The 19,545-nt window shown below is 20.3% G+C and overlaps 1 protein-coding gene, 1 long non-coding RNA gene and 2 other non-coding genes across 13 annotated transcripts in view; 3 read left to right on the top strand and 1 right to left on the bottom strand.

Annotated features, from left to right (window-relative positions):
- Nucleotides 1–8,424, bottom strand: part of LOC133666500 (uncharacterized) — a 60,501-nt gene extending 52,077 nt beyond the window's left edge. Inside the window, exon 1 of the long non-coding RNA XR_009830711.1 lies at nucleotides 8,253–8,424. This is a non-coding gene — a long non-coding RNA (uncharacterized LOC133666500). The remainder of the gene's footprint in view (nucleotides 1–8,252) is intronic.
- LOC108002523 (uncharacterized) overlaps nucleotides 1–19,545 on the top strand; it is a 315,743-nt gene that overhangs the window by 193,311 nt on the left and 102,887 nt on the right. For all 10 annotated transcript variants that reach the window (XM_062077705.1, XM_062077704.1, XM_062077710.1 and 7 more), the window contains one exon: nucleotides 16,300–16,521. In XM_062077705.1, the coding sequence (XP_061933689.1) occupies nucleotides 16,320–16,521 (202 nt within the window). In that variant the 5' untranslated portion in view covers nucleotides 16,300–16,319. The remainder of the gene's footprint in view (nucleotides 1–16,299; nucleotides 16,522–19,545) is intronic.
- Trnaf-gaa (transfer RNA phenylalanine (anticodon GAA)) lies at nucleotides 18,298–18,370 on the top strand. Its single transcript has one exon. It is a non-coding gene; the product is annotated as a tRNA-Phe (tRNA).
- Nucleotides 18,620–18,692, top strand: Trnaf-gaa (transfer RNA phenylalanine (anticodon GAA)). Its single transcript has one exon. It is a non-coding gene; the product is annotated as a tRNA-Phe (tRNA).

Here is a 19,545-nt window from a genome sequence, read left to right as displayed (position 1 = left end):
TTCTTTTTTTCTTTCGTTTCATATATATTTTTCTTCTCAATATTTCAAATTTGTTCACGTCACACAATATATTTTTCATGTTTGGCTTTCATGATGGCTTTCTAAATATCGGTATTTGAACCTTATTTCTTGAAATCAATATGCAATTACTAAAAAAAAACCTCTCTTATGTGTTTAAAAAAAAAGTACACGGTTATTTTTTCGTTATATACTATCCATTTATCTGATGATTGATCGAGACGAAATCGCATCCTACGATGTACGCATGCGAATCAATTGGTCAAGAGAGCAAAGAGCAGCTCATAGGAGTTCAAGTTACTGTGGCTTTCGTGAGATATAATGAATTATAAAATCAAAATATATTTTCGATCTTAGATTTTAATCTTCAGAATTTTCAGAATAGAATTTTAATTTTTAAAATTTTCAAAAATTCAAAGGGGAATAATTTCAGTGATTACATTTGAATCTGTAATACAATTAGTTTTTTATAATTTATATTTTAAATAATTTTTTTTGTTACAATCGATTTCTTATTATTTTAAGATAAAAAAATGTTATTCAATCATTGAAATAAGAAATATTTCATTTGTTACAACCGATTAATAATATACGATGAGACAATATTATCGGGTCCAATATTACAAGGAAAATTTAAAGAAAGATTTCTATTTGAATTTATAATGTCATAATTTATATATATTAAAAAATTGTACAATATTGCAAATATTATTAAACATTATAAATTTGTATATTATATGATATATGTATAAGATATATTATATTTAATAATATTGTAAATCAATATAGCTAACAAACTCATAAATTAGTATTCATATGAATGAATTGTTATTTATACATGATATATTTATATATTTTTATATTTATTTATATATTTATAAATTATGATATATTTATGTAATTTGAATAATCAATAAGAATTTGTTATTCTGATATAAGATATTATAATTTAACGAATAAAATTTTTGTATATTATTTCAATTTAAAATATTTTTTTTTAATTTCAAATTATCATTAGATTCAAGATTATAAAATTTTATATTCTATGATTTTAAATTTATCCAAACAATATTTTATTTATGATTAAAAACAAAAAATAAGATTTTTCAACATAATATTTTTAATAAGCATTTTTATCAAAATTTTAATTTTAATAATAAAGATTAAATTAAACTACATATTATAAAATTTAAAACCATACATGGATAAATTTCATCTTACGAACTAAAAAAATAAACATATTATCAATGAGAGACTGCTTACTGAATTTCATAATCATAATCAGTCATTTTTTTTCTATATTTTTATATCCCGATTCACTTTAGATATGAAGTTCGCGAGAAAAGCTGCCATGTCAAATCAGATGATCATTCATCGCGGTTTTTCTTTTTGATCTCGCGGCAATTTGTCCAGCCATGGACTCTTGATGCTTATGTTACCAAGGGTAGCAGGTTGTCAAGGGTGTACTTGGATTCACGAAGAGTAGAAAAGAGAAATGCATATCGTGAGATGAACAAAAAAAGAAGAAAGAAAGAGGGAAGGCAGTGAAGTATAAAGTACTTTTACCGACATACGGAAAGTGAGAAGAAAAAAAAACAAACGACACCACCGACCCTCTTTGTGTTGGAAATTCTTTGCTTTATGAAACTTACTGATTTAGGTTAACAGAAGTTACTTGAAAGAGTTTTGCTGACTTCATTTTGAATTCGTGGTCCAAGCAAGATTTCCTTCGATTGTTTTTATTGATTAAATTTTGTTGATTAAATTTTTTATTTTCTATTGTATTAGATTTTATTATTGTTTCTCTCCGTATTTAAAAATGAATAATTTTTTATATTTTACATTATAAATTTAAAATTAGCAATTACAATCATCAATATGATAAATTTATTGACATTCTCTTTAAAAAAACATTAAAATAAATCAAAGACAAATGTAATGTGTTAAATATCTCGAAACATATAATAGATATAACATAAATTTTAAATATATAATGAAAAATGACATTTAAAGTACATACCTCCATATCAGTATATATAGATATGCAATAATGAAAAATATAGATATGCAAATATAAAAAATATAAATATAAAATAAATATAATAAATATAAAAATATAGATATGCAAAATTATGTATAATAAAGAAAACAGTTTTTTGATATTTTAATTTTTTTCTTACTAGTTTTAAAATTATAATATAAATATTTTTTTTAGAAGTAATTGCTTTCCCTATTTTTTTAATTTTTAATCTGATTTTTTTTAAAGTAATACTCATCATTACTTAATAATGAATTATTTAATTTTAAGTGTCTTGTTGATTAAATTTTATAATTTAAGTTCAAAATCATAATCGGGAATAATGGAACATCAAATTAGAATGATTGAAATTAAATTTATAACCAATTCTAATAAAATTTATAATCAATAAAGAATATTCTATAAAACATAGCTTTTTTGTTTATTATTAAATAAAAAATTAATATAATGCATCAAGTACAAATTTTAGTATATAAAAAATACAATGAAAAATAATTTATGTTTAGCATAATTCTGATATAAAATAATTTTTAATAACTTTTATATATATTATGTATATAGCTTTATTTTGTATAATATATTTTTTATAATATATTTTGTATATAGCTTTTTATACAGATTATTTTTAATTTTATTTTATTTAATATTATCGTAATTTGATTCAATATACAATAAATAATTTTTTAAAATTGTTACAATCAATTCAAAATGGTTATATTTTTTCTCTTTTTTTATTATATAATAATTTGGATGTTATTTGACATATAATAACTAATGTGATTTAATAATGCGAGATAAATAAGAAATATTTTCATTTAAGAATTTTTATTGTAAACGTTATAAATTCTACATAATTGTATTTGAAATTCAATAAATATGGTTTAATATTTATATGAAGTTTATTAATTTAATAAATTTTTTTACGAAGAAAATTTTTAATCTTAAAAAAATAAAATTTGTAATCATTTCAATTAATTTTTACTACACCATGAAAGAATATAATTTATAATAGAAATATTTATTCAATTAATTTCTGTTTATTTATTTGATTTAAATGTAAGATTGAATCTTATGATTTATTTATAATTATCTTTTTGTAATAACTTCAAAAAAATTTTTAAAAATACCAATAATAAATAGTATTAAAGAACGAAACACTGAGAGATTAAAACTTGAATATTAAGTTATGTTTAAATCTTATAAATAAATAAATATATATTATATGCTGCTGAATATTTATAATTTAATTTAGAAAATTTTCTAAATAAACATAAATTTATTTTACTATAGTTTTTTGTATTTATCTCATTCTTGAAAAAATCTACCACTATAATAAATATATTAATAAAAATTGAATTACTCTGAATTACTTGGAACTAGAACGAAGAAATATTCAAGATTCCATAGATACTGTCAATATATAATGTTCAAGAATTGGTATCAAAGATTTCAAAGCATGTGATGTTGGAAGAATTTATCGTTATAGGTGGATTGTCATTCCCATAGTATTTATATTGGAAAATATGTACATATTCGTTTCATGCCGGAAGGACGATCATTGTTACCATTTTCGCCATCTTTGTATGAACGCGGAAGTATATCCATGAGAGAAAAATGGAATATTTCGTTTGTTCGAATCGTTCCTTCGAGAAATTATTTCATTCCTGTATTTATTCTATTTTTCTTCATTAACATGCAAGAATCTTTACCCATACGTTTTTAAATGGAAAACACGAAAAAATTTGAATATTATTCGATGACATAAATAGAATATGAAAAAGTTATTATTTGAAAAATTCAAAAAAATGTTAATTCGGTCGTGTACAAATATGAAATTTTGCATCAAATAATTTTTCCTGTTTTCTTTTTTTCTTAGATTAAATTAGGAAATATATAATGAATAACTGAGAAATTTGACTTATGAACAAAAGAATTTATCGAAGAATCATTATTAATTGCAAAATATCCTATTATATTATAATATTATAATATCTATTATAATATTCTATTAATATTATTTAGATCAAAATATTGATTTTTTATTAATTATTATAAACATTATATTATTATAATATTTTAAATAATTATAAATATTATTAGATTGATAAATATTGATATAAAGATTTTAAATATCTTTCATTTTTTGTCAAATAAATAATAAATTATACTAAATAATAAAATATAAATTCAAAATACTTATTAAATCAAAAATTTTATTTTATGAAAAAAATTATGATTATAAAAATTTAATTAATATAATTTTAAAATATATCATTAACCAAAACAATTTAAGAATGCTCATTAACCAAAACAATTTAAGAGATATTTCATTTGTTTTTTAATTTAAATAAATGTTCAAGAAGAATTTTCATATATTTTTAAATAAATTTTCTACTTAAATAAAAATTTGTAAAATACATTGTAAAATACATATCTATCATATATTATTTATAACATGAATTAAATATACAATTACACAAAATTTACGATTCAAAAAATTATATAAATTAAAAATTATAAATAAGAATAAAATTATAATTATATATTTTATAATATATATATTATATTTATCAATTTTTATAATTTTTAAATATTCATTTTATATATATATAAATTATTAAAATTATATTAAATATAATGCTGCAAAAAAAAATTAAGCATTTGTATCATTTGTAGCATTTTAAATCATTTTGTACAATAATCTATAAATACTTTAACGCACTTCATTATTTTTTAAATTTTATATAATCCAATTATAATTTAACAATTCATTTAAATTTCATTTTCAATCGTCTGATCTTTATATCGAATTACTCACTTACGTAACTTGCATTTCTCACCTATGAAACTTTTTCACGTAAACGACTTCTTTTTCGATTTCATTGATTGCAAGACAATGTTGCATCAATCGAATAGTTTTATGATCAAAAAAGAGAAATACAATTGTTTGATACTATAAAAGGAGAAATTTAGCTTTAGCGGAAAGTTAGAATTGAAGGTTAAGAGGAAAAGAACGACGAGAGCCTAGACTGTCTGAGCGAGTCTATTGTTATGTCGGCAACTTAATACGCATTTCTCTCTTAAGAGTTTCTTTTAAAAAGATCTTTTTTTCTTGTAAATATTTCTCGCGTGCGAGAAATAAACGAAAAATCGCATTCACTTATGAAAATCTCATATGCTTCTGTATTGAATTATCTTTTAATTTATTTTCTCTTAATATTTTAATAATAGAATATAGATTAAAGGAGGAATATTGAAATTTTATCTAAAAATTAAATCATATATAGAAAATATCAATTAACATCTTAGGTAATATAGATTTATATTTTTATTATATTTGTAGATTGTGAAAGCCTTTAAAAATGTAAGTTAAAAAAATATAAGTTATAATGTGAAATGTAAAAATTTTAAAATATTAGATATTGATAATTGAAAAAAATTAAATTAATATTGAAATTAATTCATTATTTTATTAAAAAGTGTAAATATAATTAAAATTTATAATTTACATGAAATATAAAAATTTGCTCAAAAGAATAAAGATTGTTTAGGAAATAATTTAATGTTATATTAAAATTAACATTTTTTTATATTAAAGATTATTTTTTAATAAAAAGTTATCTAATGAAAAAAATCAAATTATTCTATTATTATTTTCGTTTTAAAAATTTTTATTTTTATAAAATATATCTTTTCTTCAATGATACAATTTACAATTATAACGAATAGAAAAAAATTATTTATTTTTAAAATTATTATATTTTTAAAAATATATATTTCATCAAATACAAAAAATCACAACTCTTATATCTTTTTTCCATATTTTTTTTCTAGGTTTGATGTAAGTTCCATAATAATCGTTTATTATCTATTATATTATCTATCTATTATCTATTATCTATATTATATATATTATCTATTTATCCATTTCTTAGATGAAATATATATAATTCAACTTTGATTTCAAACATCGTTTATATTCGATTTTTATCTTAAGTTCATTGTTTTTGAGCTTTTCCGCTTGAATAAAATTCGCATTGATAGATATTAATAAGAGGAATAAAAAATGCCATCGCGCATTTCAAGTGATATGCAATATGTGTTCATCAATCTATCTGTCTCAGCTTGCAATGTAAATGGAATGAGAGATTCTATTTGAAAAAATACATGCTTTTAATGAAATTTATATGATTGCAATTTTTATAATTATTGTCAATTTTTTATATTTTAATTAAATTTATAATGGATATATCTTATAATATTTCATTCTTACTAGAATAGATTAAAATAATTAGATAAAAAATATTTAAATATAAGTTTTATTAAGTTTTATTAATTTTATTAATTTTAATAAAGTAGAAATAATATATATAATATATATAAATAATAATATTTTTTCTATTTTATTTTCTTAAATTTAAATAATGTCCTTTAACTTTAAATTTTGCGCTTTAATTATTAAATTGTTGAAATAAAAATAGCATTTAATTTTTTTATGAAAATATGAAAAAAAAATAATTTGATTTAGAAATTTGTATAATTTTTAATATTTCTTTTTAATATAGAAATCTCTACAAAAGTCCTTTAAATAAACATTTAAGTAATATATTGATACATACTTTATGTTCGTATCATTAAAAATATTCAAAAACATTGATTTTTAAAATGTTACATCTTTCGTAATATAAAAATTCTTCAATCCTTTAGTAAAATCAAATACAATAATCAATAGATAAGAAATTACGATGCAAATCAGTTATACAATATTTAGTTATAAAACGATCTTTGAATTTAGAAATACTTCGAAATATAGATGTAAGTTACGAAATACTTATTCTAGATAGATACTAATTGAAAAGGCAATAATCCACTTTTATTTATGAAAATATAGAAAAGAAAATATAACATATTATCGAGACTATACGATAATTATAGAGAACTGATATGATATTAAAAAATTAATTATTATCGGTTATATATATATATCTTGAAAAGTTTTGCTAAGTATATAAGGCGATAGCGGAGGACCTTGAAGACCAAAACGAAGTATCAGAAGACTAATTACTGTTCTTGCGGTTTTAGCGATATAATTTTGGATCGGTGAGAAATCTTTTCAAATGTGTTAGTATATTATATATTACAACTACGATGTTAAGTGAAGAGGAAAGAAGAAAAAAATAGGAGAAAAATGGAAAGAGAAAAGTTTAGCTGCAAATCACATCGGTTGCAGGCGACCGAATCTCTCTCTGTTTCCAGCGGTCTGGTTTGGACCGCACCCTTGTGTACTTGAATTTACTACGCCATTCACGTTCGCGTCTACATAAATTGTTATGTCGAACGTGCACGTGCGCTCTATCAATGTATATGTATACACAAACGTATGTATCTTTCAGCTGAGCCGTGACTTTCGCGCGGAGAATACTTCCGACGTGCTTTTATTCGGCATTGTCGTGAAAGAAGTTCGTGGAATGATATGATTAACATTGAAGATTGTAATATTTATGATCGGATTATTACTCTTTTTAAATCTCTTTTATGATGATATTTATGCACAAATGGAAGATGCTTTTAATAAAAAATTATGAATTATATTTAAACACTTTCATTTATTTTTATTTTTTCATATTTGTAAAATTATTATAATCAAAATGCAAACTAAAATCAAGAATGTCAGAAAAATTCCTTTGTAAACAATGAATAAGAGAAAATAATATAGACAGTTAGTCCTAATAACTAGTTATTAGGATCCCAATTGTTAGTCCCCCAATTGTTATTTGTACTCCCACTTTTATTTCGTTATGAGTCACGACATTACTAGTTCACTATTTTTTTCCATTTTTTCCACAAAAAAAATTTTTCTAGCGACACTTATAATAGTGGTCGATTTTCTTTTTAAAAGAAAGTTGATAGTTAATGAAAATATTAAGTATTACATTAAAATTACTCAATTAAAATTAGATTTAAATAATTCAATGATTATAAATTTAGTAAATAGTATGTTAGTATTATAATATATATAATATATATATTACAATGTATATATATATATATATATATATATATATATATATATATATTTATCTCATTATAAGATTTTAACTTTGTCGATTTTGATTAGATATATATTGTAGGATGCAAATATAGGATAACATCATAAACTTTGAATATGCTGATTTAGAATATTGTATCCTCTTACCAATAAACTTGCAGAAATCGCATTACCAAACTTAGTGGATCATCATGAGAATCCCAAGATTCTGCATCGTGATAAACTCTCAGAGAACAAAATCTTTCTGTGCAAAATAGCAGCTCGTTTCCCCGAAACTTAACTCGACTACTGTGACTTTGCCAAAAATCGATTTCCGCATATATATGTAGACACGAGTGTCTATATAGTATAGTCGCAGAACTAGGCGCGTGCTCGAGAATAGGGTTGCACAGGATTGCGCAAGCAAAATATCAGTTGAAACGAAATAGAACACAAGATTTCTAATGCAAAGAAAAAAATTAACATTTCTTTTAAATCAATGTTTTATAAATTTTCTTGCGTTATATTTTTCAATGAAGAGATTTTAATATCTCTTTTAATATAATAGTTAGTTCTAAAAAACATATAATATATTTATGAGTTATATATTCATAAAACATTTTTTCAAAGTTGATTCTAGAGGTCAAACAAATACAAAAGTTAGTATATAAAAAAATTCATTGAGATTTATTTATTAAGAAATAAACAATTGAAATTTATGTTAGAGAGAAACAAGACATAGATAAAATAAAACAATTCTATCTTCATCATATTGTTATTTCTATTTATATCTTAGCGTAAACTTATAAATTGTTTATAACTTAATAAATATTAAGTATATAAATATTATGCTTTATTAAGTTATATATAATAACTCAAATTTTTGTATACCAATTTTATTTTAGAATCAACATTCCAAAAATATTTTACGAATATACATGTATTAATACTCTCTATATTAGATATAAATGTATAGATATAAATGTATATATGAATTTCCAATAAAAAAAGAATATATGTAAAAAATAAAAGATATTTTTAATTTGATTTACTTTCTAAATAAATTTAAAAAACGAACATAATAAATGCAATATAATATTCTCATTATCTCTTATACCTCGCATTTGATAATATTGCTTTAATTTCTAAATTATTTTATGTTATTTTTATTGTTATTTTTGTTGTTATTCAATTTTTTTTTAAATATTTATCTTAATAAGTAAATATTTTCTTGCGAGATATTTACAAGTTATATCAATATTCAATATTCATTCTTCATAATAAAGAATAATTGGAGGACCTGTATATAACTCATTTGATTCATCATAATAGCTTTCTGCAGACTTAAAGACCTTAAGATTATCATAAAGCTAGAATTATTTTTGTTTTTTAATAATATTCTGAGAAAGTCACTATTTCTATTCTATCGATAAATATTTATTGATTAGAATTTAGATCTAATTAATGAACAGACTTCTAAAGTATTTTATTCAATTTAAGAAGATAAATTCTTTTATGCTGTTCTATATTAAAGTAATTTTTTCGTCTCGAATATTATTTATATAATATTACAATTCAAAAAATATTGTTTTTACATAATTTTGTATATCATAAATACCGCTTTTGCTATCCGATTCTAATTAATTTAAATCGATTCAAAATGAAACATTTAATGCGAAAATATAGATCAACCGAAGGCTAATCATTTGATCATGGTTATTCTCTGAATTTCTGAAGAGACGAAAATCATATTATAGAGAAAGGAGAGAACTTGCTATGATTTAAATGCTTTTCGAAGCTTGGTTTGATTTGAAGCTTGTCCGGTAAATTTGGTTCAATTCTAGTGTTCACTCTGCGAATATGTTCATCGAAGGATTGATTGTATGAATACAATAGTAACTGTTTCACTTGTTTAATTAAATACATGAACACTTATTCGAGGTTTATTTCGGGACACTTACAAGGATTTTGATTTTTTTTCATATTTCTTGGATTTTTTTTCGTTAAATTTTATTATTAAATAAAATAAAATAAATTCAAATAAAACAAATTTTTTATTTAAATTGATTAAAAATATAATAATTACAATATTTATTTAATTTATTTTGTAATGAAAAATTATTATAAGATATTTAATATTTATTATAATATTATAGTATGTAATATATAGTATACAATATTTAAATATGATTGATGACAATTTAAAAAATAACTAGAAATACTAATAAAATTGAAAAATAACATTGTATTTATAATATTGAAACTGCTACAAATTATTTACTATTGAAAAACCAAAATATCACAAATCATGACGATTTGAATTTTTAAATTATTATTTAAATTAATTAAATTAGTACTTCAGATTGAATTTTTAAATTATTATTTAAATTAACTAAATTAGTACTTCAGATTAAAATTTTTTATAATTAAACTTAAAAATCACATTAACATAGATTTTAATTCCGCTGATTTATATTTTTTTTTTTACTCGAAATATATATTTATATTATATTTATAATACATAAAATGTTGAAATGAATTTACATAATCTCATAAAACATAATTCAATTTCATGTATTTAAAAATTGTATAATATATTTTAAAAATTGTTAAAAAATTTATAATTTATAATAATTCAAAACTTTGCAATTATTTGTTTTCTCTAAAATGATACATACAAATCATCGAATATAAAAAATTATGTAGATCAATATTTTGTAAAAATTTCATCATTATAATTTCGAAAACATTAAAATATCAGTAAAATCTCGAATAAATAAAAAACGAATAAGATGAAAAGCTAGGTCCTGACAGCGACCTAATTTTTAATTTCCCTCGCTTCTGGCTCACTGCAAGGGCATAAAAGAAGGACCGAGTGGATCGAAGAAGGGATAGGAGAACAGGTTTTCAGGTCGGTAGGGTACGAGAAGGGCCTCGCCACGAATCGTGACTACCTGACGACGTCGAGCTGGCTCCTTTTACGGCTGGAAAATGGTGAACAGGTGCTCGTAAAAATCTGACGCCTCTGACTTTTCTTGCCTTCCTCTTCTTGTTTGTACACTGTGCAAATTACAGGATCGAGAAATCGCGGTCTTGTGGACCATTAATTATCGAACATGAAATCGATCGTCGAGTTTTTCAGCAACCTGCTAGGAATACCTTAAACGTTGATTCGATCCATAGAAAATAGTTGATTCATTCAAGCATTTAAACAACTGGAGGGAATTTATAAAATATGGTTGAAGTATAAAACAAGGATTAAATTTGAATTATGTGTTTAATAATCATATGTATATTTTAATATGAGAAGATTGCTTTATGAAGAAATTCAATTTATAAAGAAATTTGTTATCTTTTTTCACGATTGATTATTATTATTATTATTATTATTATTAATTGTAACTATTATTAATTATTTATATTGAAAATTGGAATATGATGAATATAGAATTTTGTGGACTTTTATATTACTCATTTGATAATTTTTATATTAATGATTTTTATATTACTCACTTGAATTTTTTTTCTAATTAAAGAAAAATGAAATACTAAAATAAATTTTATATTTTATATAAATAAAAAAATAATACTGTAATATTATAATAATAAATGTATTAATTTTTATAGACTTTTTTTATTTTTAAAGTATTTTTAAGATTTTTATATTTTTCGAAGTAATAATGAAGAGTTATTATCAACGATAATAAACGATATTTCTAATTGATTTAATTAATAATTTTGTTATTATTTTTCAATAAAATTTATGAATTATATCTTTAAATAATTAAAAGATTGAATTAATTAATATCATATCATGAATTTGTTGTTAATTGTTGAAGTTTTTTCGAAATGTCCTATTTTTGAGAAATAAACTGAATTCAAAAGTAATTCTTTAATTTAAAAATGTTTGAAACTAAAGTTTTTCCGAAAATTTAACTTTTACAATTTCATTTCAATTTTTCTTCAATTTTTGATTATTATTAATAAGCATAAATACTTTGTGTTCCAATGCAACCTGTGAAAAATTGCATAAAATAAGACAGATAAAATATGTATAAAAATTATTATTAAAGTTATAATATTAACTTGAAAATTACATTTTTCAATAATTTGATGTTATTTTGACAATTAAAAAAATTTTCAATAAAAAGTTTAAACTTTAAAAATTTATCGAATAAGAAAGAAGAGATATATTTAATAAAATAATATTTATTAATTTAATAATATTTAAGAATAATTCGATTACATTTTTATACAAATATATATTTTTTAAATATATTTTACATATTTTATATAAATAACATAAATATACATATTTTAAATATTATGTCACAAACAAATAATTGTTAAATTTTTTTGAATAAAAAAAGTCACATTTGATTGAAAAAAAATTAAGAAAAATGTTTTACATATATATCATTTAATTTTATGTATACAATGATATAAATCAATTATGATCTCTTTTCAAGAAATTTAATTATTACACAATATTTAATATTTAATATATATATAAAAAAATATAAAATAATATAATAAATAATTTAGAAACTAATTCATATACTAATACAAAACAATCTCTTTTGCAAATATAATTTGCAATATTTTACAAATATAATTTGATATATATATATTTTATGATATGACAATAATATAAATATAATTATATATGATTAATATATTTTATATATTTTTTATATATTAGATAAATATTTTGCATATTTTAAATAAAAATTTTCAATCTATTAATATAAATATTTTCGGAATATTTGAAAGCTTAAAATATTGAAATTTAGATATTTCGATTAAAAAAAAACCGGAACATTTTATTCTTCAATGTGGTATAATTCATTATCGTAAATCACAAAATCGTTGTTTACGTATTCTTAATCATCATTTTCCACTAATCATTATAATTTACCGACACGATCGGTAGCGACATTAATCGCTGTGTATTGACTTACATCTCGGCAAACATGTACTGATCGATTGACAGTTTATTGATGGTTATTATGGCGTGAATTTAACGATCCGAGCAAAAGTATATTTTCATGAAACTAAGGTTATTATACTTATATATAAAACTTTCTCAAATATCCTTCATTTTTTTTAGTTGAAAGTTTGATTGAATTTCAGATCATTGCACTGGGCTTATATCCTCTACTGCAAATATCATGATTTATGTCACAATTTTGAATAATTTCGTCCACAATATCAGATAAAATGAACAAGTTGTTTCAAAGAAAATGTATTTTTAAGTTCTTTTGCTTTTTCTTTCGTTTTTTTTTTTGTCATTTTTGAAGATACGAATAGATATATATACATATGTGTATATATATATATATACCCGTTTGAAATTTAAATTAAATTTGACAATATAAAATTTTTATTATCAGAAAATGAAAAATTGAATTGTTTCTAATTTTTATTCGTTCTAATTTGTTTTTAATTTTTTTTTATTTTTAACATTCTAAAAATTTAAAAAAAATAAAATTTACAAATCACATAGAAATCAAACTAATAAGACTAATTATTTGAGCATTGATGCTAAAATCAGATATAAAATAGAATTCATTAGTTTGACTTATATTTGATTTTTGGAGAATTGAAAAGGCTTCATATAATATTGTTTTAATTATTTTTTTCATTTACTAAAGTTAATATCAAATATTGATTAAAAATTTTTTAAATTTGATTTCATAATCACAATCAATATGCTTTTCTTATAAATTTTTTATAAACACAAAATTAAAATAAATTTTTCTATTTCATTCTATCTTTAAAGCTTGAAAACCATTATTTATTGATATATATATATATTGATAAATAATTAATATATATATATATTATATATTATATATATATTAATATATTAATATATTAATATATTATATATATATATATATATATTGATAATTAATTTGCATTGAGCATGTTTTTTTTATACATATATATAGTTCTTCAGAAACAAATTTATTAATTCTATATCATTTGCCAATTCGCAAAGATTAATTTGTCCTTTTACAAAAATTAGAAAATTGTTTAAGATAAAAATCTTGTTCCTTTTCAAATTTTATAATTTAAAAGGCACATAGTAATATTTTCTAATAATTCTAACAGGTAATTCTACAATTTATTGTTATCTTTTATAAAGCAAAAGAAATCATTTCAATGTATCTAAAATATATATCAATATATTATCAATACGCAACTGCAAATTATTCATTGTTTTTACACTTCAAATAATAAAAATTTATTAATGAAAAGATTTCTGCAAAATACACATTCTAGATTCTTCTATAATTTCTCATTAATGATTCTCAATAATTATTAATTATATTTCTTAAAATTCAGATGCTGTTTCCATGATTTTATATTTTACGCATAAGAAAAAATTATATACATAGTTCTAAAAATCTTTGTAACAAAAAATCGATGTGCATGTGTATCTAAGAGGCTATATTATGCTTGTCGACCTGTTGCTACCCCTCCTCCATTTCCACCGCTTCTCCAACTCTTCGTGACCATCCCATCGACTCATCCCTTGCTAGAAAACTGCGAAACTCTTACTTCGTTTAGCTCATTGAAAGCACTCTATATTCCGTGTCGACTTCTAGCTATCGTTTCTCTTTTCTTATTTTTTGGAAAAGATGGATTGATCCTTACGCATCCGATGTTTCACACATCAGTAATGTTTTATGTGCTTCTTTTGATTCTTGGCTAGTTTTCTGTTTTATCTTTTGTTTCCATAGAAATAAGGAATAATATGAATAAAAAGGAATTGAATTTTTAATTTGGCTAATTTTTTATTAAACTATTCTTTTTTTTAATTTAATAATTTTATACATTTCTTGCAATTAAAATTTTTTTCCATATTTTCATTGAATTTTGCTTCTGTAAATCGTTCGTTTTCGAAATATAAATCATATAAAAGATAAAAATGTATATTTTATTCAAATATTTTTTTAATCAAAAATAATTCTTTTTCTTATAATGAAAAAATATTTAGTTTTTTATTTATTTGATTTTTTTTTACAAATTTTCAAAATTATTTATTTTGAAAATTTTTATTTGAAAATTGTAATTTTCGATAAAAATTTTCAATATCTGCATTATTATTGACATTAACAAATTATTATTTGTATTAAATAACATTAATTAATTTGAATTAAAATTAATATTATGAATTCAAATTATTATTAACTTTCAAATTTTTTCAATTTCTTTCTTATCTACGTTTCTTTTAAAAAATTTTAAATTTTAAATTTCTAAATTCTATTAAAGCAATTTTTTTGTTGCAATATATTAACTTCTTTCCTTCAATTTTATTTTATATTGTTATATCAAATTATTCTTTTATTCCTATTATTATCTTTTTTTCTCTTTCAAGAAAAGATATTTTCTTGTGTATATTAATTCAGCATTTTTTAAACCATCTATTTTTCTTCTATTTCTATTTTTCACGTTCAAACGAATGTGATTGTCAAATTTTTCTTAAATTTGCTTTTTTTTCAGTACATACTACAATTTATAGTACATAGAGATTAATGATGAAACATTGATTCTGATTTGCACTATTTTTTCATTTATCGATTTGAAAAATGATGAAAAAAGAAAAACTTTGATTTAAATTTGCATTAGATAAAGCGAGACAGAGATAGAATGAAACAATCTTATTTTGTTTATATTATTATATCGTCGCATTCTTTTTCTGTCTCCGTTTCATCTAACTTAAATTATTCGTAATTTAATAAATAAAATTTAACCGATATTTCCATATACTTTTATATTTTTGATTAATTAACTTTTTATCTCTTCGATTTCAAGATTATCTCTACTATCAAAATATTTTAATAAATTTTCTAATAAATATTTTAATAAATAACAGCATGCATATAAAAAAATTTCTTAAAGTAATTTCTTAAAATAAAATTAATTTTATTAAAAACATCGAAACGCTTCTATATTCGATCATACATCAATTTGATTTAAATTTATCTAATGATTTAAATTTTTTTCTACTTTATATAGTATACTTTATATAGTATAGTTTAAGAACTATACAATAAAATCATATACAATTTATATGTAGAGAGAAAAATTCTAAATAAGAATTCTAAGAACAAAAATCTTATAAAATGTTATGAAATGAAATAGATAATAATATTTTCATGAAAAAATGTAACATAAAATTTTCTTTTTATATTTAATTTTTCAGCCTCGGGAGGGGGAGGTTCGATGTTGGTCCCTCCCGTGGCCCAAAGTGGGACTGGGGATCGTCCCGTGGGCGACACGGGTGCCCGGGCCCAACAAACGTCAGGCCCTGCTGCAGCAGCAACTCTATGGCCCTTAGCACCCGCACAGTCCAATCAAGTTCCAAATCAACAGTCGCAGGGTATTCCACCCTTGGCTGCTACTCCCGCGCCAGCTCATAATCAAGGTACATTATTTTCTTATATTAATTAATAAATCATTTGTAGATAATTTTTTTTTTCAAAACTAAAGTAATTTAAAAATTTATGTAGTTAATAGAGTAATAATTTGATTAAATTTTTTAATAAATTTATTAATAAAAAAAAATATTGATATTTGTGATAATAGTAATAATATCAAGTTAAAAATTTGTAATTTTAATTAAGATTTAAGAATGAATATTTTTATGAGGAAACTATATGTTTATATAAGATTATATAAGATTATATAAGATTCTATAAGGTTATATAAGATTCGAAACAAATTAATTTTTTTTCAATTAATAAAAAAAAATTATTTTATTTTCAATTATATATATAATTCTATATACATATAATTGTATATAAATTGTATATGATGTTATATAAAGAAATTATTTTTATGAAAATTGAATACTTGTATTTTCAGTTGATTTTTCTAAAATTATTAATTTTATTTTTTCCAAGAAATTGCTAAGAAATAGGAAATGAAATAATTTGTAATGAAAATAATAAATTAATAAGATATGTAATATTCTTATGCAATATTCTTAGATATTTTGATACACAAGGAACTTTATCTATGAGATACTTCTTCATAGAAAATTTAATTAATTTTATAGTAACAGCTAATCTAATTTTAAATCTAACTTTTATTATTATATTATTATATAATGTGATACGAATATCAATATTTTAACAAATGGTTCAATGTATTATTTGACAAACAACTCAATCATTATTTTTCATTTAAAAAAAATATTATTAGATTTTTTCTCATATTTATCTTTAAATATATATTTACAAATATTCATTTTATCATTGAGAGAAATATTTTCAATAATCAATAATCTAATATTATCTAAAATATTATATCAGAATATTAGATATTTATAAAAATTATACATTTTAAACTAAAATTTATAACGTATAGATATTCAGTGCAAATATTGTTATTTGTTATTGCATTCTTATAATATTTGTACATTCCTATAATATTAATTTATAATTTATATTTTTATGTGCATTACAAAATAATAGATAGAGAGTTTTCTAAATAATTAAAATTTTCGAAATGTAAAAGTTATCATTACTTTGAAAAATATGTATTTGTTAAATTCGAAGAGCCTGAAATATTAATATAATAAATTTCTAGCATCATTTTTTCATGAAAATCACGAAAACCTTACATAAAGTACAAATCATAATACCAAATAATATTAATATATAATTTTCGCGCAAATTGTCGCATCACAAAATTTTTAATTTATAAAATTTATTACATTTTTATATTTGCTTACATTATAACTTATTTATATATTATGTATTATTAAACATATAATTCATGATTTCATGGATTAAAAAAGAAATATGTTTCCTATAAAAAAAAATCATACAACATTTAACAACATTTAATTTAATATTTAATTAATTTTCATTTATAATATTGTAATATTCAAGTCATTTTTGGGTTGAAATAACTAAAACAAATTATATTATTGATAATAATTTATATTGAATTTTTTTTATATTATTTGATAAATATTTTGATTTTTAACTGTATTCCTTTTTTTGTTAAAATACTTAAGAAAGAAAGAATATATATAATAAGAATACATTAAAAATAAATATTTTTATTTATTTTGTTTAAATAAATAAATAAATAAATAATCTGTTTTCATTTTCATTATCTATATTAATACATATTTTATATTATTTTATAATTACATCATCGATTTCAACTATATTGTAGTACGTCGCCGTAGGCCGAAATAGCTCAGTTGGGAGAGCGTTAGACTGAAGATCTAAAGGTCCCCGGTTCAATCCCGGGTTTCGGCAAATCATTTTTTTTATTTTAATATTATTATTAAATATTTTATACTTAATTTCACAAGTAAATATTTAAAAATAAAATTTATAAGATAATATTTTATAAGAATTGAAATAATTTATTTAGGAAAATGTAATATTGCTAATATATTTAAGTATTTTTTATATTTACTTTCAAGTTTTATTTTTAAAGAAATGTTTCTTTTCAATTTTATATATGATAACTGATAAGTTAGATATAATAAACATTTTTCATGAGCCGAAATAGCTCAGTTGGGAGAGCGTTAGACTGAAGATCTAAATGTCCCCGGTTCAATCCCGGGTTTCGGCAAAAGTAAATTTTTTTAAAAAATATTTTGTATTTTTTTAACATGAATATTTTTTATAAAAATATTTTATGAATTTTTCGATTTAATAATTGCATATATATATATTAATTTTTTTTTTATTAAATGAAATTTCTTTTAATCTTCAATGCGATTCATTTCTTTAAGCTAATTTCTTTTAGCTTTTGTCAAAATTTGTTAATGTTACAATGATAATAAAAATCAATATGATATAATTTATAAAAAATTTTAAATTCTTTTATTAAAAATAATAAATTTTTGTAAGGGATAAGTTCATTAAACTTTCTTCGTATATTGATACAAATATATATTTTTATATATATATTTTATTTAGTCTTAAATTATTTACTTCGTTGAGTAATTGAAAATTATATATAAAATTGAAAATCTGATTTTATAAAATAACCATTAGAATTAAATATCATATGCAATATTCAAATTATTATATGAAATTATAAAAAATTTTATTATTTATAGTACTGATATTATTTCTTATTATTTTATATTACAATATATAATAATTCATATCATGTTTTCATTTATTATATTTATTATATGTTTATTATAAATATATGAATGTTAAAATAATTAATTAAACTATATGCAAATATGAATTATTTTTTATTCATTCAAATTTCGAAAATCAAATTCTTATTAAATCATCCAAATAATATTAAAAACTTTAAAAGCTTAATGAATTAATAATTTTTCAATTAATTTTTATTCCACAACTCAAAAAGTATTTAGAATTTAATCAATATTTCTATATTTTATTTATTCCATTTATCCGCTAATAAATTTTCTTATTTTCTCGATTAACGTTTTTTTGATTAATTA

The sequence above is a fragment of the Apis cerana genome, linkage group LG7, assembly GCF_029169275.1.
Source record: "Apis cerana isolate GH-2021 linkage group LG7, AcerK_1.0, whole genome shotgun sequence".
NCBI lineage: Eukaryota > Metazoa > Arthropoda > Insecta > Hymenoptera > Apidae > Apis > Apis cerana.
The sequence above is the reverse complement of the archived record's forward strand: the minus strand, read 5'-3'. Positions and strand labels throughout refer to the sequence as shown.